The 25324-nt window shown below is 46.7% G+C and overlaps 1 protein-coding gene across 1 annotated transcript; it reads left to right on the forward strand.

Moving 5' to 3' along the window:
- The first annotated feature begins 320 nt into the window (after positions 1–320).
- Positions 321–1409, forward strand: LOC136452817 (uncharacterized). The gene is made up of 2 exons (XM_066453411.1): positions 321–765; positions 1306–1409. The coding sequence occupies exons 1-2, from the start codon at positions 321–323 to the stop codon at positions 1407–1409; spliced, it is 549 nt and encodes a 182-aa protein (XP_066309508.1).
- Positions 1410–25324: the final 23915 nt, after the last annotated feature.

Consider the following 25324-nt stretch of genomic DNA (forward strand, 5'->3'; position numbering starts at 1 on the left):
ACAATGCTTTCATGATCTTCGGCGGACCTTCGGCGTGCCTCACGGCATGACAGCGGAAGAGGGAACACCAGGAGGTCTTCTCGGTGAAGGTGGCTGCTCCCCAGTACCTCAACTGGTCTCAGGAGGCAATCACCTTTGACCGGGATGACCATCCCGATTACGTCCTGAACCTCGGGCAGTACCCACTTGTCATCGACCCCATCATCGGCAATACTCGGCTCACCAAGGTATTGATGGACGGAGGCAGCGGCCTCAACATCCTCTACGCCAACACCCTAGAGCTCCTAGAGCTTGACCAGTCACAGCTCTGAGGTGGCGCCATGCCTTTCCACTGCATTGTGCTGGGGAAACACACGCTGCCCCTCGGGCGCATCAACCTGCCCGTCTGCTTTGGTACTCCCGCCAACTACCACAAGGAGGTCCTCACCTTCGAGGTGGTTGGGTTCAAGGGAACCTACCACGCCATCCTGGGGCGGTCGTGCTACACCAAGTTCATGGCGGTCCCTAACTACACATACCTCAAGCTCAAGATGCTAGGCCCCAATGACGTCATCACTATTGAGTCCACATATGAGCATGCATACGACTACGACATCAAGTACACTGAGGCTATCATGGAGGCCGAGACCCTCATCGTCAACCTTGACCAGCTCGGTAGCGAGGTGCCCGACTCCAAGCGTCAAGCCAGGACTTTCGAGCCTGCGAAGGCCATCAAACTCATCCCGGTTGACCCCACCTGCCCCGATGACCGGGCGCTGAGGATCAGTGCCACCCTCGACATCAAATAGGAAGTCGTGCTCATCGACTTTCTTCGCGCGAATGCCGATATGTTCGCATGGGGTCCCTCAGACATGCTGGGCATACCGAGGGAGGTTGCTGAGCACGCCTTGGATATTCGGGCCGGCTCTAGGCCGTTGAAGCAGCGCCTGCACCGATTTGACGAGGAAAAGCGTAGGGCCATCGGTGAAGAGAAACAGAAGCTCCTGGTGGCTAGATTCATCAAAGAAGTGTCCCATCCGGAGTGGTTAGCCAATCCCGTATTAGTTAAGAAGAAAAATGGGAAGTGGAGAATGTGTGTAGACTACACCAGCCTAAACAAAGCATGTCCTAAAGTTCCTTTCCCATTACCTCGAATCGACCAAATCATTGACTCCACTATGGGATGTGAAACCCTATCCTTTCTTGATGCGTATTCTAGTTACCATCAGATCAAGATGAAAAAGTCTGACCAGCTTGTGACTTCTTTCATCACACCATTTGGCATGCACTGCTATGTGACTATGCCGTTCGGCCTTAGAAACGCAGGGGCCACATACCAGTGGTGCATGAACCATGTCTTTGGTGAGCACATCGGGAAGACCATCGAGGCTTACGTAGACAACATCGTGGTCAAGTCTAGGAAGGCCTAGGATCTCGTCAGTGACATGGAAATAACCTTCAGATGCCTTAGGGAAAAGAGCATCAAGCTTAACCCCAAAAAGTGTGTCTTCGGGGTCCCCCGAGGCATGCTTTTAGGATTCATAGTCTCAAAATGCGGCATCAAAGCCAACCTAGAGAAGGTCTCGACCATGACCAACATGGGGCCAATCCGAGACCTCAAGGGAGTATAGAAGGTTATGGGATGCCTTGTGGCCCTGAGCCGCTTCATCTCATGCCTTGGCAAAAAAGGCTTGCCTCTGTATTGCCTCTTGAGGAAATCAGAACGCTTTTCATGGACCCCGAGGCCGAAGAAGCCCTTGCCAAACTCAAGGCATTGCTCACTAATCCACCCATCCTGGTACCGCCAGCCAAGGGCGAGGCTCTCTTGCTCTACGTCGCTGCCACGACCCAAGTAGTCAGTGCGGCCATAGTAGTCGAGAGGTAGGAAGAGGGGCATGCTCTACCCATCCAATGACCTATTTACTTCATCAGCGAAGTACTCTCCAAGACCAAAACATGCTACCCCCACATCTAGAAACTAATCTACGCCGTAGTCTTGGCTCGACGCAAGCTGCGTCACTACTTCGAATCCCACCCGATAATCGTGGTGTTGTCTTTCCCCCTGGGGGAGATAATCCATAACCGGGAGGCCTCGGGTAGGATAGCCAAGTGGGCCATCAAACTCATGGGGGAGGCTTTGTCCTTTGTGCCTCGGAAAGCAATCAAATCTCAGGTCTTGGCCGATTTCATGGCAGAATGGACCGACACCCAACTGCCACCTACCCAAATCCAGGCGGAATACTGGACCATGTACTTCGACAGGTCCCTGATGAAGACCGGGGTGGGCGTGGGTCTGCATTTCATCTCACCCCTTGGAGTACACATGTGCTACATGATTCAGCTCCACTTCACCGCCTCCAACTACGCAGCTGAGTACAAAGCCATCGTTAACGGCTTGCAGATCACCGTCGAACTTGGGTTACGACATCTTGACGTACGGGGCGATTCGTAGCTCGTTGTTGATTAGGTGATGAAGGAGTCAAACTGCCATGACCCTAAGATGGAGGTGTACTACAAGCTGGTACGTTGCCTTGAAGACAAGTTCGACGGTCTCGAACTCAACCACATCGCGCAAAAATTCAACAAGGCCGTGAACGAACTGGAAAAGATGGCATCAGCATGAGCCCTGGTCCCCTCGAACATCTTCCCCAGAGATCTCCATAAGCCTTCCACCGACTACGCCTCGACAGCGGAAGAGGGCCCACCGATCGAGCCCACCACAGGACTCGAGGCCCCCTCGGTCGCCGAGACCCCCATGGCCGAGACCGAGGTTATGGAAGTAGACGTAGAGCCTCCCAAGGCCAACCAGGGCACGAACTGGCAGGTCCCATTCCTTGATTGTCTCGTCCGAGGAGAGCTCCCTATAGATAGGACCAAATCTAGACGGCTTGCACGACAAGCCAAGACTTATGTCCTCAGCAACGGCAAGTTGTACCGGCGAAGCCCATCTAGCGTCCTCCAGCGATGCATCACCACCGAGGCAGGCCAAGCCCTACTTTGGGACTTACACGCAGGGGCCTGCAGGCACCATGCAGCGCCTCGGACGCTCGTTGGAAACACCTTCCGCCAAGGGTTCTACTGGTCGATGGTGGTTGTCGACGCCACCAAGCTAGTATGCTCCTACGAGGGATGCCAGTACTATATGTGACAAACCATCCCCGTTCCATGGCCCTTCACCGTGTGGGGGCTGGACATGGTTGGGCCTCTATAGAAAGCCCCCAGGGGCTACACCCACCTATTGGTAGCAATCGATAAGTTCTCCAAGTGGATTGAGGCTCGTCCGATCAATCAAATCTAAGCAAGCGGTGCTGTTCTTCACTGATATCATCCATTGGTTCGGGGTTCCGAACACCATCATCACTGACAACGGGACGCAATTCACTGGCCGCAAGTTCCTAATGTTCTATAATGACCACCACATCCATGTGGCCTAGTCGGCCGTGGGACACCCTAGGACAAATGGCCAAGTAGAATGTGCTAATGGCATGATCCTACAGGGCCTCAAGCCAAGAATATACAACCGGTTGAAGAAGTTTGGCAAGAAATGGCTTGCCGAACTCCCGTCAGTCATCTGGAGCCTGAGGAATATCCCAAGCCCAGCCACGGGGTTCACACCATTCTTCCTGGTCTATGGGGCTGAAGCCATCCTCCCCACTGACTTGGAGTATGGTTCCCTGAGGCTTCGGGCCTACAACAAGCAGAGCAACCACACTACCCGCGAGGATGCCATCAACCAACTAGAGGAAGCTCGAGACGTTGCGTTGCTACATTCGGCCAAATACTAGCAAGCTCTATGATGCTATCAAGCCTGGCGCATTCGAAGCCGAGACCTGAAGGTGGACGACCTGGTGCTGAGGCTGAGGCAGAGCAACAAGGGCCGCCACAAGCTGACCCCACCATGGGAAGGACCATACATTGTTGCCCAAGTGCTGAAGCCCGGGACCTACAAGCTAGCCAATGAGAAGGGCAAAATCCTCACCAACGCTTGGAACATAGAACAGCTATGTCACTTTTACCCTTAAATCTCCAAGCATTGTATACATTGTTTCTCGGAATACAATTAAGAAGCGTTCTTTAGTTGTTCTAATTTTTTGAGAAACCCCTTGAGCCCATTACAGGCCTTGGCAGTACAATAACACCATAAGGGAGACTCAGCTCTGCCTCTATAGAGGTGCCCACTGTGGGGCTCACACAGGACATGACTCTGCCTCTGTAGAACTGAGCCTCCCTTGAGGGCTAGAAGGGGGGACTCCCCCCTAAGTCCCATGCTCCATTTTTTAGTCATTTTTCAAAAAAATTCCTATGCCAAACTCTCTAGCGTGCTCTGACAAATCGATGGTGAAAAAACCTAAGTACCGAAAGACTGTCTCAAGGCCAGAAGGCCGGCTGAGTCACGAGACGGCCTACGCCTCCGGGCTATGGCACTCCCTCACCACCTTTTGCCTAAGGGGCAGCTTAGGCTCCAAGGAAGTTTTTTGCAAGAGATTTGTTCAGAGACGAGACAAAGGGCAGAGGCTCGAAAATACAATGAAAAATGATTAAAGAAGCGTAGACGCATGATTACTTTAAAAAGGCCTCGACGGCCACCAACGTTATGATAGGGTAACATAATCCCTAATCTATTTACATGGCTCCCTCCCCCATCTGTGCTGGAGCCGCCTCGATAGCCTCTCCTTGGGCGACCAGCTCCTTCGGGTCGGCCCTCGCCGATGACGCGCCATGTTGTATGGTGGCTTGTGCCTCCACCACCCAGTGGGCGGTGGAGCTGGGGCTCACCTTGAGCGCCTTAAGTGGCAACAAGGTGGGCACCTCCATAGGATGCTTCTGGCTGAAGACAAGATACTTATGGGGTCAGCATGCGACCGAAGAATGAACAGAAGATACTGCAACTATGCTGAAAAAAGGCTTACCTCGAGCGGGGCTACAACTGCTTCGGCATGGTGACCCTCCTCTGCGAAGGCGGTGGCGGCGGCGAAGGCATGGCCTCTATATCCGCCAGTGCCGGCCGGTCCTCGATGGACCCCGATGCCCCCTCAGTCCTCTACGGGGGCAGTTGCATCGCCCCGTCGCCACCTTCTCCACCTCTACCGTCGAGCCCACCGGGTTGATGGCGCACTTTCCTAGCGCCCGCGCCTCAGGTGTGTCAGCCTTGGCCCCGAGGCAGGCGATTGCTAGCCCCAAGGCGTCTCCTCCTCCTCCTAGGACCGCCGGGCCGCTCATCGATGCCCCGGGCGCAGTCTTGCTGACGTCAGGGAGATGGTCTAGGGGACCCTACCCTAGCTCGCTCACATCATCACCACCCAAAGAATCCACCGACAGTGATGACGACGGAGACACCTCCATCGGGAGGCCCTCCTGCCTCTGCCGCTGGCGGTGTTTCTCTAGCTCTTCATGCTCAAGGGTCTTCCTCTTGTGCTTTGCCTGCTCAGCGTCCTTCCGCTTCTTCTATGCCTTGGCATGTGCCCGGTTTGCCGCCTGCCGCACTGCGTCCTTAGGAATGGGTGGTGGGGAGGCTCGCACGTCCCTCATCCCCTGAAGGAATAGCAAACACAAATAAGGCACCGGAAAACGGCAAGGCATGAGGAGGCCTTAGGGGCTACAGCAGCGCGTGACTTACCAGGGAGAGGAACCCCTACGACGGGCGCATCATGAAGAATCTCCCTCACCCAACGAAGAATCTCCTCGTCAAAGAGGGCGAAGGCGGACATCCGGATGCCCTCGATCGGCTCATCTGGTCTCATCTTGAATAGGCGCCACCACCGAGCCATCAGCGGTAGCACCCTCTGGTGGTGGAAGGTAGCCACGACCACAGCCACCATAAGGCAGTGGCTCAGCAGCCTCTCTAGCCCCACCAGGAGCGGCTGCAACTTGGGCTGATCCTCCTTCGGGATGCCATACTTCCACTTCTCCGGACAGCTCTCCATGATCTGCCTGGTGTAGGGGGAAGCCCGCCATTGTCATTGCGAAGATAGAACCAGCTGGTGTACCAGCAGTGATTGGTTGACGCGAGTTGGGCCAGGATGTACAGGTGCTGACGGTCCTGGCACACTTGGAGAGTGCAGCCGCCAGCCCTCAACGCCTTCCTCATGCCCGACATGCCCATCGGCTTGGTGGTATGCCCTGCCCAGAAAAGGTGGAGCCACAGCTCCTAGTGGGGAGCAATCCCCAAGTACCCCTCATAGACGGCGACAAAGATGGCCGCCTGCATGATGGAGTTGGGGTTGAAGTTATGGAGCTCCACATCGTAGTGGTGCGAGAGCGCCTGCATGAATTGGTCCACCGGCAAGCCGAGGCCACACTCGTGAAAGGACATGAAGCTCATGACATAGCCATCACGTGGCCTTAGCTCTAGCTCGCCTGACGGAGCGATCCACTCCGGCCTTTTGAGGTCGGTAACCAGACGGAGAAGGCCTTTGTCGACGAGCGACTAGAGCGTCTCCATGGTTATGTCGGACTAACCCCAAGGGTCCACCTCAATGACAATGGCGCCGGCCATGGGTGCGATGGAGAATACGACTATGATGGTGAGCCTCTCTCACTCTCTCTACCTCGCCTCTCTCTCTTCTTCTCCACGGTGCTCTCTGTTCTAGCAGTGACTCAAGGGTGGTAAAGGCGAATGCAGGCAAGGTAAGGAGGGGAGGGGCGAGGCTCGTTGCGTATTTATGTAGGAAGGAGGTGAAATGGGTGAGCGATGAAATCGGGAAAGTTTCCCCAGATCCAGCACAGTTAATCCAAATCCGATTTTACCGCCCACGTACCCACCTTTTCCTCATTAATCGCGTGAACAGTTATGTTCCATCTGCTGACATGGCGTCGCGTCCGACCATTGCAGTGGCAGGCGACGTTCCGCCTCCCTAAGAAAATCGCCTCAAAAGGCGCGCCTGCTGTTGTCAAACCGATGGGGGGGAGGGAATATCCCCCCACCCGATTCCTTTTAGACGAAGGAACTGGGCGCCGAGCCCATTACAGTCCAGGGGTTCAAAGGCTGGGCCCCCGAGGGTTTTGATAGCTGCCCCAGGGCAATAGAGTCAGGGACAACTATGGGCGAGCCCATACGGGGCCAAGACCCAAGCAAGCGAAATGCTTGGGACGCCCTAAGTCATGTCCGAGACCGGCAAGGAGGTCTCCAAATGGGATCCCACCGTAGGGAGGCACCGAGCCACCGAGGCCCATCGAACGGCCCCGGCACCCACTAGAGAAACCCTCTGGTACTCTTGGAGTGCGTCTCTGGACCGCTAGCCAACCCCTAGCGAACGGGGCACGGGCCTCCACTCGGACTTACCCAATAATAGCTCACTAGAAGTGCCATCGCCCGCGCCCATCGAGGGTAGCCTAGCATATTCCACCCCTCCTTCTGAATGAAAAGGATGCGTGAGTGTCATGCAAAAAGCTAGGGGAACTCCTGACTACCCTCTTGCTCCATGCAGAGGCTAGGGGGCTCTTCCTGCAAACCTTGCCGAGACCCAGTGACCCAGGCTCGGCAAACAACCCCTCCTTCCGAACGAAAAGGATACGCGAGGGTCGTACAAAAAGCCAGGGGAACTCCCGACTGCCCTCTCGCTCCATGCAGAGGCTAGGGGGCTCTTCCTGCAAACATGCTAAGACCTCGCGACCTAGGCTCGCACCCGAGGGGGGCTTGGCAAACAACCCCTCCTTCCAAATAAAAAGGATGCGCAAGGGTCGTACAAAAAGCCAGGGGAACTCCCGACTGCCCTCTCGCTCCATGCAGAGGCTAGGGGGCTCTTCCTACAAACATGCCGAGACCCCGTGACCCAGGCTCGCACCCGGGGGGGGCTCGGCAAACAACCCCTCCGTTTGAATGAAAAGGATGCGCGAGGGTCGCACAAAAAGCCAGGGGAACCCGTGACTGCCCTCTCGCTCCGTGCGGAGGCTCGGGGGCTCTTCCTACACCCAGGACGAAGACAAGCGCCCCAAGCTCGCGCTCAAAGGCCCGGAAAAAATGCGATAAAGGGCATCGAGCCCATTACGGTCTAGGGGTTCGAAGGCTGGGCCCCCGAGGGTTTCGACAGCCGCCCTAGGGCAGCAGAGTCAGGGACAACTATGGGCGAGCCCGTGCATGGCCAAGGCCTAAGCAAACGATCGCTCGGGACACCCTAAGTCGTGTCCAAGACCGGTAGGGAGGTCTCCGAATGGGATCCCACCATAGGGAGGCACCGAGCCACCGGGGCCCATCGAACGGCCCATGGCACCCACTAGAGAAACCCTCTGGTACTCTTGGAGTGCGTCTCTAGATTGCTAGCCGACCCTTATCGAATGGGACATGGGCCTCCACTCGGACTTACCCAATAATAGCTCACCGGGGGTGTCACTGCTCGCGCCCACCGAGGGTAGCATGGCACCCTCTGTAACACCTCAGGTGTTAGCCTTGCATAACTTGACTTGCATAACATGAGCATGAGCATCAAACATTCATAAACAAGCATTTATAATTGAAACATTGGATTGAAACATCTGCAACATTTGCTTATTATCGTAGGTTTCCTTGAACATATGCAACTTTTCTCATTATTTCATGTCTCCATGTGTCTATGCATATGATCATGAGTAGATACATGTAGATGGTTGAGTTGAGTCACAAAAATATATTGCCAATACATAGGTTAGTAAATGGAACATGGTTCATGAATGTCACTTCCCATGATCAAGCCCTTAAGTCATGTTTCATGTGATTACATTAAATAGCTCTATGAGTGACTAATACATGAAATGATTGAATGACCTTGCAAATTGCTTAAACATGTTTAGAGTATCATTATGAACAACTTTGATATTCATGGTTAGGGGTAAATAGGTCATGAAGCCAAGCTTTGAAGTGTATCATCATTTAAATGTGACATGTTTGACCAAATTTGAACTAGGTGTTAGAGACCTTGCATGGAGGAGATCACTAAAGCAAAGCTGTAGTATTTGCTATAAGGAACAACTTTTTTTTTGGGTCATTAACTGATTCAGCTCCTAACATGTGTGAACATGGATCACAAAAATCAGTAAAATCAACATTTCAACACAAAATTTTCCAAAGTCATATCGACTGACAGCCTGATAGGCCGACCTTGGTCATAATTTTACTCCGTTTTGGTTGTGATTTAGCATGAGTTCACTGAACAAGAGTTGTAGCTGGTACATTAGGCTTCAACTTTGATGTATGAAATTTTCACTAAAAGTCCACGGTCACGAAGTTTTCATCGCGCCAAAATGCATCGTCAGGCTCGGCTTGATACACTGAATCGACTGATCGACGCCATTCGGTGGCCGACCGGAGCAGATTCCGCACGCCGTGTGGTGGCCAGCGGATGCTGCGTGTCATCGGAGCCCTACCGCGTGTGGCCAAGGCAGGGTAGCGTGCGCGTTATCACCCCAGCTACCGCCTACACTCAGCCGCGCCTCCATCATCGCTCGCAGCGCCCACAGCAGCAGTGCCACTTGCCACCATCGCCGTGCCAGTCACTGGCTTGCCTAGCCGCTTCTCCATCACCGCAACAGCACCACCGCCATCCCAGTGACTCCCTATGCCAGCCTGTGCCCACTGATTAAGCTCGGTAAGCTCCAGCCCCACACACAGCCTCGCCGGAGCTCCGCCGCCACCCTCCATCGCCGTGGTCCCACCTAACCAGACCACCCCAGGCCACGAGAGCACGCGCAATAGTTTCCTTGTGGTCCATAGATGCTTGTACGCGCGTTTGATTGAGTCGCCGTAGCTTCCACCGGCATAACGCCGTTGACCCGCACCTCCGCCCCGCCATGGCCGCCGCCGCCGTTACTAGCACCGACGAGAGGTCCCACCAAGTAGTGCAATAGGTGCGTGAGGTCGAGTAGATCACCGTGTGATGATGTCACCGCTGGCAAGTTCACCATCGGCGAGCTCTGGCCATGCCAGTAGAGTAGCGCCGCCTACTCTGTTCTTGTCTCGATGACATGTGCGGTCCTCTGTCAGCGGGTCCCACCGGTCAGCGACTCTGTATTTGAAAGCTAGTTCATTTTGATTCCAGATTTTGCATTGTTTTGTGATTTTTATATCTCCAGTTTGGTAGCTTCAAAAATTGTGAAATAAATTTGGTTATGTTCCTTAGGAAGTGTAGTATTTAGGAAAAATATAGTCTTGACACTTATAGTAGAATTTTTGGAAGATTTAAATGGAGATTTGAAATGTGTTTTTGAATACATGCAAATTGTTTATTTTATATCTAGAGTTCCTGTGCCCCAAAAATTATGAAATTTTTGTGGTAAGCTATTCTTGTCATGTATGAGCTTTGGTAAAAATTTGAGGATCAGTGCATGTGTAGATTTATAGTTATAGATTTTTCTTTTATAAATAGTTAATCCTTGTATGAATTTTTATAAATTATTTATGGATCCAAAATTCATGAAATTTGTTGGGGGTAATCCTAGTACCATAAGGATGCTAAGAAAAATAGGAAATCTGTTGCTTGACACTTTTCACTAGGGTTTTCTATTTATGCTATTTTAAGCCTCTATGCTTTGTCTTTTTTGTATAGAATGTTTTACTGTATAAAATGGCATGAAACTTTTAAAGTAGTCCTTTGATAGCATTAGTAAGACACTGTAAATTTTTTAAGAATTTATGATGCACATTTGATATATGTTTATTATTTAACCTAAATATCTAAATAGAATAATAAAGGCATTTAAATAAATAGTTTGGGCTTCACCATTATATTGTCTTGAATGTACTTGGTATGCTTAACTGTTGGTAGGCTTTATGTTGTCAAACTTTGAGTGATTATATGAAGTAGAAGTATTGTTGCTTTAAAATGCCAATTTAAAAGGATTCCGGACAGGTTCTGTAGTTTGATAAGTTGCATGATAAGAATGATGTTTGCTGTAAAAATGGTTAATAACAAAGTTGTAGATAATTTGATAAGCTTTCCAAAAAGTCCAGGATCACTGCATTTGGATTAGTAGAACTCCAGTTATGAGTAAAATAAGTAGCTGCTATTTTGTGATATAGTAGATGCATTGTGGAAGTAGTTAATTAAATAATCGAGAAGAGATATGCACCTACTCAATAAACATGATGCACTTGTTAACACCATGCTGTTACAAATACTTATATGAATGCATTCATCATGTGTCATCATGCTATACTTGTATGCATGTATGCATTCGTAATACCTTATGCCATATTCATGCATCTAGGATCGGAGGAAGAAATAACGCTGCTGGAATTCGACGAAGCAGAGGAAGGGGACCAGCAGGAGAATCCTCAAGTCGCAGCTCCCGAAGGCGTGGAGCAGAATCCTGAAGAGCTTCCGGAGTGTCCTAACCACCGCCCCACTTCCTTTCTGCGAGGCAAGCCCCGGAGCATTCTAAGTCTCCCAGTGTTTTACAAATGATTACTTGAGTATTTATGATTGATGCATTAGGTTATAAGAGTTAAATGGAACCACTTGATGCATATAAATTCCTTGTCCAGATATTATACCTTTAACCGGTATAGGTCCAGGATCGAATATATGCTTAGCCATGCTTAGACCGGTAGAAGTCGGGTGATGTCCTGTCACCTGCGAGATATAGGTGGATACCGGAGCACAGTTGGCTATATTTGCTATTGTGGAACAGAACCATGGGGTAAAAGAAAATCGAGATCGGGCGGGATGTCGATAGAGAAGCAACGAGACATAGAGGTCTTGGGTGTGGATCTATCCCCGTCTGTGTCGATTAAGGACCATACCGTTGTTGGCGCTTCTGATAAGATTGAACGCATGCCTCTCACTTAGCTGGCCGGATAACTCGTTCTGACCACAAAGCCGAGTAATTCAACTCAGGCCAAGACCCGTTCTGTTGTGCGCTCCTTCTGGGGGACGATCAGACTGAGCCCAAGGGCAGGCTAGGCCTGAACGTCCTAGCATCTAGTGTCCCAGATTGTGTGGCGCGATACGGACCCGTGAAATGTAGACCTGAGTTGTACCAAAGGTGACCTAAGGCTGCCTTCACGCGGTATGCCTAGGTTTGTGTTAGGAATAAATTCCCAGCTGGTTGAAATCGATTCGAATCGTCGTCTCTCCCGGATAGTGAGAAACTTGGCTAGTCCCAACATCGTAGTAACTGTGTTATGGAACATGATGGTTCGGATGAATATGGAAGTACAATACCTACTATGGTTACTATTGTATGCTTTTAAATGATATACCACATGTTTGGCACAAGATAGTTGCTAATCTAGAAATGGATAGTTATAATTAACTTGTTAAAGGAATCCGAATTGTATAACTAAGTCAATTGCCTTTATGCAAAATGTTGTCAAGCTATCTCCACTTATATAGCCTTGCATAATCCTTGGAGTCATTCTATTTCTGGTTTATGACGGGTAAGTCTAGCTGAGTACCTTCTCATACTCAGGGTTTTATTTCCTATTGTTGCAGATGGCACTGTGTACCATGGTTATTGCAAGAGTTGCTTCTATCCTGCCGTGGATGAGGAGTAAGCCTTGGGCAGGCTTCTTTATTAATCCCTATCTTTGCTTTTGTGGACCGTGATTCTACTTGGCACTGTATCAAACTATGTTGGAAACTTTATTTTCGAACTTATTTGCTTCCGCTTTATCTATCAAACTCGGTTTGTAATAACTTTTATTCGTACTCTGATGATGAAATGTATCTGTGAACTTTATGTAATATGTGGCATGTATGTTGAATCATGTACGATCTTGGTTGTGGTAAATCGTTTATCGAGACCCATCATGGTACTCGACGGACTACCGGGTTTATATGGGTTCAAGTATGACAGTGTGACCGCTTGCGGGCTGCCATTGTACTTGTACTCTTATAAATTGGTCCGTTCTGCGACACCCTCCACCCCTCCTTCTAAATGAAAAGGATGCGTGAGGGCCGCACAAAAAGCCAGGGGAACCTCTGATGGCCCTCTCGCTCCACATAGAGGCTAGGGGGCTCTTCCAGCAAGCTTGCCGAGGCTTAGTGACCCAAACTCGCACTCATGGGCTCAGCAAATGCAATAAAACCCCTTTCACCATGCAAGAAAAGCCCCTGGAGGAATAAAACCACTCCTCTAGGGCCTCGGGGGCTACACCTGGCGGGTGCGCTCGTGCACACCCACTAAGGCCTCGAGTACGAAACACCATCCCGCTAGCAGCTATTGCGAGCCGAGTCTCAACAAAACCTCAAAGAGAGTGCTCACACTCTCCATGAGGCTTGGGGGCTACTGTCGGGTACCACGAGAAGGGGTCCCCTAAGCAACAATAGAAAAAATCGCTTAGACCCCACCAAGGTCAAAGCCAAGGGACAACTATTGGCCAAACCCCAGCCATGTCTGAAGTCACCTACTCTCTGCCTCGCTAGAGGCCTCACACGGAAGGCCTCAGATGGCCTACCGAATCTCTGTCTCGCTAGAGGCCTTGCACAAAAGGCCTCGGATGGCCTACCGATTTTCCGCCTCGCTTGAGGCCTCACGTGAAAGGCCTCGGCCAGGGAACTGATTCTCCGTCTCGCCCGAGGCCCCACACGACAGCCTCGGATGAGACGCCAATTCTCCACCTCGCTCAAGGCCGGCTCGGCAAGACAACCCCGTCACCTCTGCCTCGACCAACTTCTTGGACAAGATGTCATGTCCGCCCGGCGTAGTTGACAGCTCCCGCGATATCAGCCGAATGATGGCTCAACACAGCGGCATGGCCGACTGGACGCCAGTCACATCGAAGCCATGCCATCTAGGATAGGATAGGGCGGGGGTTACCGGCCACTATGCTCGGTGTTGTGCCCACGACCGGTGCCTGTACTACGCTGTGCTACCTAACTCCTGCTCCAGGGACAACATGGTGTGCGGAGTCAGGTCTGGGTTACTATAGCCTCAGAATCAGTTTATAAGACCAACTGCTCCCTCTACGCCTCGGCAGTCTACTTCAGGGTCTCAGCAACCTCGGGATTCATGCCCACCAAGCTCCCCACGATGGCTCGGCCTCGGCACCAACTGAGCCTCGCCTCTTTACACTATCAGCACACAGCAACCAGCACAACATCCACCATGCCCTATGTCAGGCTATCACTGGAGCTCCCACATCGCACAGGATCGGGCGTGGCCGGTGCGTTGCTCTAGTGCATCAAGGATAGGACCGCTCCATCGACCATACCGCCACAGTAACAGGCTACAGGGCTCGGACATGCCGCCTCTGTTCGTAGGACGCCGCATAGCGAACGCATGTATCACCCCTGACCCCCCTTCAACTATAAAAGGGAGGGACCGGAGCCATTTCTAGGAGACAGGCATAGGCAGATGGACGAACTCACTCACTCACGCGCATGCAACGCTCTGTAACATGCATGTTTGCCCGCCGCCTGAGATTAACATCTCAAGCAACTCACACCACTCTATGCAGAGACCTGGGACTAACTCCCTCTCTCGCCCTACTTGTAACCCCCTACTACAAGCATTTCGGTGCAAGGAATACAAGATCGATATCTCAGACTGGACGTAGGGCACCCATCGCCCGAACCAGTATAAACCTTGTGTCTCTTTGCATCACCATCTGGGATTAGGGGCACGCAGTGCATTTTTACTAGTTGGTTGAGGGCCCGCCGGTCCAAAACACCGACATATATATTCCATGTGATAGTAATATAATAACAACAATAATATCTTTTCTATCTATAACGAGTGATAGGTAATCACTCAACTTCTACCGGATCATATAGCATAGCAATCTACATAATCCTGTCATACTAGTAAGACTCATGGGATAAGGATATATGTATATGCAAGTGGGTTTCATTCAACTCCTCAAAACTTAATGCACAACATGAAATAAAGTGTAGAATATTAGAGGTTATGCACCGAGGCTTGCCTATGCAAGATGTAACCAAGGATTAGCATTGCTTCATGGCGACATGATCATCGAGGCACCATCTTTTATGTTTCCCTGGTCGACTCCATGATCCATCGTTGTTCCTATTATGATATACGTGGATGCAATGCAGAAAACATAATTAACCAACGACAACTTCAACTCTAAAAATACGATTATGCTCCGCAAGCTAACGAGCTAGCTCTAATAACTAATGCACTAGGCTACGTATCCACATCATCAAGCAAGGCTTTATCTCTAGAAAAAAAATTTCGTTCTACAACCCCAAAGTGTTTTGGCATTTTATTGATTAAATACATATATTCATACTAGGGCTCATTTAACTATTTTAGCAAACTAATCCCTATGGAGCTACAAAAATTACAGTGAGCACCTAATAATGTTAGGAATTTTCTATAAAAATTTTAGAGCCAACACTACTACCAATTCCACAAAATAATTCTTACAAGTTGATATTTAACAATATTAAGTATTTCAATTTAATTAGATTACTCTTAGAAATACTATGAAACCATGCAAACAAAATATACTAGCAGATAGATCATGATTTTAGGAACTGAACAAAATTGATTTCACAATTTTTGGTCAACTACACAAATTTCTATTGAATTTACAAGATTACCTTAGAAACTAATTAGAAAATGGTTTAGAAAAAGAAAAGGGCCGGCAGCAACCCATTCTGGCCCAGCAGCCCAGCGCGGGTCACGACCGTGTGTGCGTCGCGATGGCCCAGCGTGGCCCAAGGCCGGGACACCCGCGTGCGCTCACATTTAGCAAAAGAGAACTCGAGTTTTTGGATAATCACGTGGAGCAACGAAGCACTATTACTACAGACTCACGCTTTGCATTAAAGACCCTAGAATGTGTTGTCTTTGCAACAGGGCGGTCCTCGACGTACCCGCACGTGGTGGCACGGCACACCGGCAGCAACAGAGGTTACGCCAGGCAAGCTAGACCTACTATGACAGTAATAACGGGCTGACCACCATCTATGGTTAAACCCACACGCATGGGTGGCAGTTAGAGACTCAGCGGCGCACTGTGGCGAGCGACAGCGGTGAGCGGCTAACTGTGGCAGTGGCACACCTATTTCGATGAACCTACATACGCTTAGCAGAGTAGAGGTGGCGGACAAGCATCAATGGCTCACCATGGTGCATGCCCCACTGATGGTTGAAGCAGGAGAGCACTGTGGCGGTCTAGCCATGTGCGCCCGCACCACGTGGTGGCGCTCCGAGCATGGCACCGACGCGTCCACACTCCGTCGTGGAGCATCCTAGCCAAAGTAATGCGAGCACTAGATGGAGAAAGTCAAGGCGAGCTTAGGGTTATGCATAATTGAATTCCTACCATTCCTACTTGCCTTACCTCCCAACCCACCGGTTCGACGTCGCACAAGGCCAGCGGTGGCCAAAAATGCAAAATTAGCCACAGGCAAGCAACGACTGGACTTGGTGGGAATGGGGCACCTAGCTAACTCCCTCTACTACCTGCTAACGCAAGGAATTGGACCAGGAAGCTTTGAGCTATAGGTTATGAAGGGGAAAGGATAGCGGTGCCACGCCATCACCACGCCGCGGGGAACGGCCCTGGTAGAAATGGTCCGGCCATGACCTGACGAGGCACGACAATGGGGATATGACCACACGAGCGAGCAGCGCATCGGTTAGCACTTGGACGTAGCCATTGAAGGCATGCCCACGTGCGGCCACGCACGCGTAGCAGCCTGACATCGTGAAGCGGCAGGAGGCGGTGCGAGCAGGAGCGAGGTAGGTGAGGTGAGCTGCTGTGAATGCGTGATATAGGGCAGGGCAAGGTGATAGGGAAGGCAAAGTGCAGCCCTATGCACAACTTGGTAGTATGTGCGCATGGCATGGGGCAGTGGCTGCCAAGCCTGGCCTGGCGTGCAGCCGGCTGACTACCAGGGCTGGCCCACAGGACTCGATCACGGCGAGGCTAAGGTGTTGCATAGCACCAAGCGACACACAACAATGACACATAGACTGACCAGCGGCAGCCACCCGTCCACGACCCTGAGGTCATCACCGGTAGCACACTCGCGCACGTGGTGATCACGACCTTAGGTGAAGAAACTAGGAACGATGCCACACACGCTTTTTAAAGCGGGCCAAAAACTACTCACTGATTCGATGAAGGCTCAACCAATTTCATGAACCTAAGGTCAATACTACCAGCTAGCTAGCGAAGCAATCATCATGACCAGGGAGCATCTAGAGAGGGAGTGAGAGGAATGCCAACATGAGCTTATCGCGTTGAACGTCAGTTAACAAATAGAGCGCCAATGGCATGACTTTGACACGTTTTAATGAAGTTTGGGAAATTTTACGAAGGTATCGTGACACCCAACACCACTACCGCTTAAGCCAAGCTCAAGTCCTCGCCTAGAGGCAAGTAATAGTACAAGAACATGAAGTCGGTGTTTAAACAATTTTGTTAGAATTTGAATGTCAAAACGGCATTGTGTACTATCATTTTCAGATTTAGAAAAGGGCAAGGCCCGGTTACAACTAACAACCATTTGCGCTTTCATCACAATTTTTAATATGTATAAACCTTATTAATTTCATCAAATAAACATTTCATGCAATAGTCCATACTTTATACTAAACCATAGGATCAAAACATTTAAGCACCCTTTTACTATTTTGCTCAATATAAATCACCAAAGATGGTATTTGAAACATAAGTTCAATTTCTCATCGATTCAACGAAAGCTCTAGTTTGAATTTTGGATTCGATTTTTGAGCTCCCAAAATCCCTAGTTAACAATACTCACTTCCCAAAAATTAAAGTTGTATTCTTATCTACACTATTTACTCACCATTTTTACATAAACACTATACACAAGTTTTATCTTGTTCTTGTTTGTAGAAATTATTTCATGTGTGTTTTAACTTGTTAAAGATCAAAAACTCATTCGGCTTGATTTCTCTGAGGCCTTAACCTAGGCGCTAAGCAAGTTCATAACACCAGAGGTGTTACAGAAAGCAAGATGGGTTTGGCGGAAAAAAGTGACATCACCATTAGAGGTGACATCACAAGAATCCTCAACTTAAGAGCAAACCGAGGTACTTGATCAATGAACTTCACAAGGAGAAGTCCGATTCGAAGGACTTAAGACACCGAACCCTCACCGAAAGAGCTAGTTTGGGGTAGGAGTAGTCCTATGTATCTAGGTAAGTATTCTTTACCTTTATTTTAGTTTTCAGACTCTTTTTAATAGCTAAAAAATGGTGAATAAAAACAAAATAAAAATTTATCTTTGCATTCATCATTTATAGTAATAATGTGTGATCCAAAGATGGAAACGAAATAAAAAGATGTGTCTAGTTTGCTTTAATTTATTTTTAAGAGCTGAATAAAATAAAGGGGTCTCAGAATAATCTCTTAAATGGAATTAATGAATAGTTGCTCTATTGTAATTCCTTTCAAGTATCTAGTTTTCAACCTTGAATTCTCCCGAGTTTTGGATAAAATTGTTTTGATATAAGTATTTATTCTGAACTTGAAACTCGTGGGTAGCATATGCTTGATCTAAGTCTAGGTAATTAATGAATATGATTTGAGAAGATCGGAGCTGCTGTTTATCTTGTTCTAAGTAACACTAAAGTTATCGAGATTTATCTTTTGAAAAACATAAAAATGTTACATAATGAGTTCCTGTATGGCAAAGCTTAAATTCCCACCAGAGCCATGCTTGTTATTTAGGCTAGGAAACCTTCCACATATATGCTGCATGCTTTTGCATTGAGTTTTGTTAAGCTTTGTTGACCCTTATGAGAGGTTTGTCATGCTCTTAAAATCAAGATCATGTACACACCACCCACATATACACCTACTGGGAGTACGCAAAAACATGTCTTCCATCTAGATCCACCCAAAAATGTTTTTGCTCCTACACTGGAAGAGAACATAAAAATATGCTTGTTAAGTTTCCCATCCACCAAATAAATGCTTCAAGTTCTTGTTGCTATCTCTCAAAAGTTTTGTTGAAGAAAAGAGGCATGGGGCTATGCAAAAGTTATTCATAAAAAAAGAAAGAGAAAATAAAAAATGGACACAAAAGTGTTCAAGATATCTAAAACAATGGGTACTTAGATGCCCGCCTAAAAAAGAGGAGATGAGTAAGATAGCCCCTGCTCTCTAGCAAATGTTTCCAAGTTTCCAAAGAGAGATAAGTTTTCAAGGAGCAAAGTAGAATTATGTTAGCCACCATATATATATCTACCATATATCCACACACATGCACTATCTTGATTTGATTATATGACTCAACTCTCTTTGGATCCATTGTTTGACTTTACAATATATGCATTGCAAGTATGCTCTAGTTTTCTCTCTACATAAGCTTTAGTGGTAGGAAGAGAAAAAGGCATAATATCTTTATTGCCTTGGTGAGGATCCACAAATACCATATATATTGAGAGACTTGAGAGTGTCATACAATGGAATCTCTGAGTTTTATTTGAAAACTTATAAAAACTCCAAAACAATGGTGGAACAAAGAACTAGAGACATAGTGCTTGACTTGATCGTTCTGTCTTTCAATTGCTCAAGACCCAAGTGAAGGCTAAGGAGCCCCATGGTTGAAGGTAATATGGGTAAGTTTAAAAGTCAGATCAGTTTATTCTAATCTAGAGGACAGTTCTTGATTGAACGCCTGTGTACTTTCGTGAACATGTGAATACAGGAGGATTTATCTAAAAAATAGCTCCTAGGACCACTATCATACACTTCAAATAGGCAAACCGACATCAACAAGTGATTCAACTCAGTGAAACCTACGAAAGTCGACTCAAGACTGGAGCCTAGGACCCACCATCTGAAGGGGAGGCCCACCTACCACTGATAGTAGGACGACCGACCCATTACGGAGGCCCCTCGCCCTGCGCCGCCTCTTACGCCTTCCTAAGATCTGGACCCTTGATTTTAAGGCAATTTTAAGTTGGTTCATCCAACGGTTATCGAGGGAGTTGATGTGGATCGATGATGTGGCGATTCCTTGTCCCCTACTCCACCTCGATTCCTTGCCCCCTACTCCACCTCAGCTTATATATAGCAACCCCTACTCCCCTCTCTGGAGGCATCCCTGAAACCCTAATTCATATCCTCCGTGTCAGAATCAGAGCCAGCTCTGAAGATGTAGAAGTAGAATAGCTCTAGTTGAGAGTTAGGGAGAGATGAGCCATGCTCAGGTTCTAGAGAAAACTTCGGAGGTCAAGTATATCTTTGTATCTCACCTTTGCAAGACTTATGCTTTAATATATTTATCTTTTATATCTACTTTTATGCCTTTCATGTGTATGGTTAGTATAGTTATCATACCTTAGCATGAGATCTCCGCTCGCATCGAGTGCTTTAGTTATCATATGTGACTAGAGTAGTAATTCTTAGTATAGACATGGTGTCTAGACTATAGGTTACCTGAGATTGCGCTCAATCCTATGGTTAGTTGTGGTAGCCCCAGGGGCTACAGCTCTGTCAGGCCATTGTAATCCACCACGTTAGGATTGATGTTAGTAGAGCTTTAGGCACCCTTCCCCAACTATGCTTTCTCATCCCCCTCGAGAGTTGGAAAGGTACTGTTGCTTCAAAGTGTTACTGTATATGATCGCTATATTTACCCATGATTAGTTATACCCTATAGAACCAAAGTAATAGAGAAGTATTTAGGAACCTTGAACTCACCCGTTGTCCTCTCAACTTAGTTAGACTACTTATTTATTATGTAATTCTCTTAAGTGTGAGTCATTATTCATAACTCTTATCATAAACAACACTTACCATGACTTTAGTTTAGTTAGTATACTAGTTAGTAGATACATGATGGTGAATTATCAACTTCTTTAACCATTGTTTCCCTGTGGATAAATATGATACTCTGGAATACTCCCAGGGTGAAAGCTACAACGGTATCCATGCGCTTGCGGATTTATCTATGTGCATTTAAAATATACCAACACAGCGCCAAAAGTGAAGGAGGGTTAGGTATCATCAATTTAAAGACATGGAATTCAACCTTATTGCTCAAATTTTTGGATAAGTTCTAAATCATGCATGTAAGGTTCTTCTTCGACAAAGCTAACGTACAACACAAATTCAGTTTGAGGGCTATTGATTCCTTTTGATGGAAAGACCTTTTGATTACTAAGATTGGCAACCGTAACTTCATCTGTGGTAAAGCACCAGCATACTTTAGTCCACCATATACTTGAAAGTATAATTGACCCTACGTTGCCTTTGCGGGGTGCTCAAACTATGTGAAAATCAACAGGGCACATCTTTCCACATATATAGTTTGTGGGATTCTAGCATGATCTGGTCAAAGCTTTACTCCAACAACAACACCCCTCATGCTAGAAGCCCTATTGGTTCCTTTTGGTGGAAATATGTGCTCAAACTATGTTGAAATTTTAGGTTATTGACAAAGTGTAATCCTAGTAGAGGAAACTCAGTTATGCTCTAGCAAGACAATTGGTTAGATAATCTCCTATAACACAAATTCCTCCAACTCTTCTCCTTCACAAGAAATCCAAATGCTCTATAAGGTTCTTCTTGGACAGAGACATCAGCAACATCTTTGCCCTCCCTCTATATATCCTCCCATGCTTCAGCCTAGATAGCTGAACTCTAGGATTGATACAAGAGAGACACTTGGAGTTGGAAATTGAGGATTAGTGGTCTTACATTTGGGGCTCAAATACCTATAACACCAGGAAAGCATACTCCCAACTTCAAGAATCTCTTGAAGCCTCTCCCCTTTTTAGATGGCTCTGGTCCTTAGGGAATCTTGGTAAGCATAAATTCTTTTTCTAGCTCCTACTCAGGGATTGTTTGAACACAAGGAACATCCTACACAAAAAACACTATCTGGATGACTACAATTGTGTGCTTTGTAATAGTGGGGTTGAGGAAACCTGTCTTCATCCGTGTTTTGAATTGTTGTAGTTCTATTTCAATTCATTGGGACCTCACTCTCTAATCACTGGATCTGATGATATAGAAGCAAGAACAACTTTTGAAGTTGCTTCAGGAAAATAGTGATGATGCCTTGTTGGGTGATTTGGACCGTCAGAAATGGTGTTATTTTTTTATAACAAGACCCCCAACTTTGCATTCATGGAAGGCAAACTTAAAGAGGAACTTGGCATGGTTTGTATCAAGACCGAGCAGAAGCTGAGAGGAGCACTAACCCTGTGGAGAGAGATTTTTTTTCTTAGTTTTGGTCTTCCTCTTTTTCTTTTGGCTCTTTGAGCCTTGTAATTTGTGTTGTATGTACATATATTCTTTTTTATATATACAAAAATATCGGTAGGGGCCTCCCCTACCGACCCTTCAAAAAAACTATATTTTTTTTGCTTGAATATGGCTAGTGGTAATGTTGAGACTGTTAATGAGTAAGGAACCCAAATCAAGTTCAAAGTGGTATATATCGGATAGTTTAGATGTAGTATATCTCCTTCCCACCAGTAATTGTGAACCACATAAATTTTAATATTACAGTTCAAAGTGGTAAACTATTTGAAAGTTATCTCTATAACTAATGAATTTATATTGATATTAATATTACTAATGATATACAAGGTTACTTGTGATTAATTTTAATTTGGCTAATCATATATTAATTTTAAATGCTTTGGTTTATTTATATATTGGTGAGATTATTTTTCTACATACAATTAGTGCGATAATTATTCATAAATATGTTGTTTTGATGGATTGTCTTTATCAATATGTGTTATACTATACTCATATTTTAATTACATCCACACATAATGCATAATGATTTTGTTCTATTAAAACATTCGATAAAACAATTAGACACTTATTATCTTCGAAATCAACTAGATATCATTTTTGCATTTTGCATTTGCACCCGATAATATTCGTATCCATATATGTATCTAAATTCAAAATACGTTTTTGGTAAATAGCATTATCTGAATCCTTCTCTACCTCCGTCATGTCAGTATTAGGGGGTGTTTGATTCAGTCACTAAAGTTTAGGAGATGTTATATAAGGGTATCGTATGTGGTATTCAGATACTAATAAAAAACAAATTTCAGAATCCGCCATTTAACACATATTTACTGTAGCACAATATTATCAAATCATAAACTATTAGGTTTAAATGATTCGTCTCGTAAATTAGTCATAAGCTATGCATTTATTTTTATAAATAATCTATATTTAATACTTTATGCATGCATGTGTCAACAAGGACAGCTGGACCAAACAACACGCCCTCAGTAATTTGTGTTGATTTGACGGTCCGTAAGCCATGGAAGCGACATTTCCCAGCTATCTGCGCTGCTTTAGGGCTAACAGTAAAAGTTGTCCTCATCCTCCTACTTTTATGCAAAGCCAAGCGAGGCACGTTGAAGGGGGAATGCATTTAGTTTCATCCTCCTTTGTTTTCTTCTCTGGAAAAGAAAGGAATACTTTGCAGCAGCCTTTTGCTAAAGCAACTCGGCATCGAGCCTGTTCGTATTTAAAGTCGTCTGAGCTGAGCTGATAAGGCGGCTCATAAGTTTTCCTCGAGAAGGCAGGAGGAACCACCGGTCCATCCATCACGCGGAGGCAAGATATATCCACTCCAGAAAGAGAGTGCACTGATGGGAAGGAGCTGAGATGCTGCTGCATGGTGGGAAGGAGATCAATGTGAAACTTCTCCAAGCCTCCGGGCAGTTGTAGTCTCTGCGTGCTACAGCTAGCGGCGTCGAGTTCTTGGCCGGACGATCTGGGCGATGCTTAATGTACCGGGCGGGTGCGCCGACGGTGACCGCGCTGCGGTACGGACCACGGGGAGGCGGAGGCGGAGGCGGAGCTCTCCACCGGCGGCGACTGCGCTTGGTGCGCCTGCTCGCCATCAATGGCTTATGCACGGGGGCAGCTCGCTTGAAACGCGATTAGCTCCCCCGCCAACCCAGCGAGGCCAATCACGCAACGCTCCTCTCTCAAGCTCAAGGACGCCACTGTCGCTGGTGAGATTACATCAAATTCCCTCCTCGCCATGTCGCATACTCGCATCATGCTTCGATTTGAGTTCTAGCTAGGCCCCCCGGCCCAGCCATTCCAGAGTTTTGTACTAGTATATAAGAACTGGAAGAGATCAATTGCTTCCATGTTTTTTTCCTTTATAAAGCAGAGTGATGGATTATTATACTTCTGCTCTAGCTAGTAGACTAGGACGTACTGCCTACAGCATTAGTACTTCTCTTCTCGTTTTTCTCATTCCGTATAAAATCCTGAATAAACAGTATGCATGTTGTAAGCTCTGTGTACCCATGCTTCAAAAGGACCATATTAGTTGGGATTTAGTATCTAGTAGTATAATTTCGTACGTCTCATTTTGCTATTCCTGTATAATATATGATATGAAGATCCCAGCCAGCAGATGAAACTAGTATATATATTCTAGCTTTCATCAGGTTCGCTCAGAGAGTTGAACTCGATTAATTGTTGGACGGTTTCTTTTATATTGCGTTATTTTATAGAAATGATGAGATAAAAATGACATGGCCACATCTTGCCAGAAAGTATTAGAATAGAAAAGCATTTTAAATTTTGGACATGCCATTTGGTATCTCTTCCCGGCCTTTAGTTGTCTGTGGTGTTAACTGTTCTCTTAATAATGGATAGCAGATCCAGCACTTGTTTCCCAAAGGAAGTATTAAAATTGGAAGGAGCACAACGAATCAATTTACTATGTATATGAGCTGATTCTTCGATCAGTTAACCTACTATTGACAATTTGAAATGATAAGAATACCAATAATTCTCAAAATTTTATAAATGTGTTTGTATGGACAGGCTAACAGACATGACAGATCTATTAAAAGATTAAAATGTTTGGTTCTCTGCAACACTATGCCTGCTATACATCACAGAATGCAAAGTGATCTTTGTCAAATTGTAATACCCAGCCAAATCAACCCTAGATGTTCATCATATGTAACTTCTATTTATATAATACCAAATTTTATGCTACATCTTTTTATGGAGCAGTTTAGTGCTGAGTTATGACTTAATTACTGTTAACCACTATATACAGCCATGCATCAGATTTATCATGTGAGAGGTCCTAACCATTAAATATATATCCGACTTAGCCTACAACGTCCACATCATGCATGTAGGTAACTTGTGCAGTTCTTTGTATGATCTAAGATTGGATCAATGAATACTTTGATTAATTGCCTTCCCTATCTTTTTGCAGGTGATCGCCTCGGACTCATGAGTTATGGGATGATTTTTAATTCATTTGCAGTTTGGAATTGACTGCCACACTAACAGTTTAAGATTAGCTCTGAAGCCCTAATAAGGTCAGCTCAAGGCACATCTCTTTCCCATAGTATATATAGTGTTGTATTAAAGGGTTAACTTGATCACAAGCATGTGGTGTTCTAAATTTTAATAGCTTGCTCATCATTCCGTTCTTTTATTTGGTGTTATACTCAAATTTTA

Source organism: Miscanthus floridulus, chromosome 1 (genome assembly GCF_019320115.1).
Source record: "Miscanthus floridulus cultivar M001 chromosome 1, ASM1932011v1, whole genome shotgun sequence".
Taxonomy (NCBI): domain Eukaryota; kingdom Viridiplantae; phylum Streptophyta; class Magnoliopsida; order Poales; family Poaceae; genus Miscanthus; species Miscanthus floridulus.

Excerpts from the sequence above, each read along its gene's own strand:
- LOC136452817 (XM_066453411.1), top strand. The coding sequence starts at position 321 with ATGCCTTTCCACTGCATTGTGCTGGGGAAACACACGCTGCCCCTCGGG. Across the intron at positions 766-1,305 it reads TGACCGGGCGCTGAGGATCA|GGGCCACATACCAGTGGTGC; the intron begins GTGCCACCCTCG and ends TTAGAAACGCAG.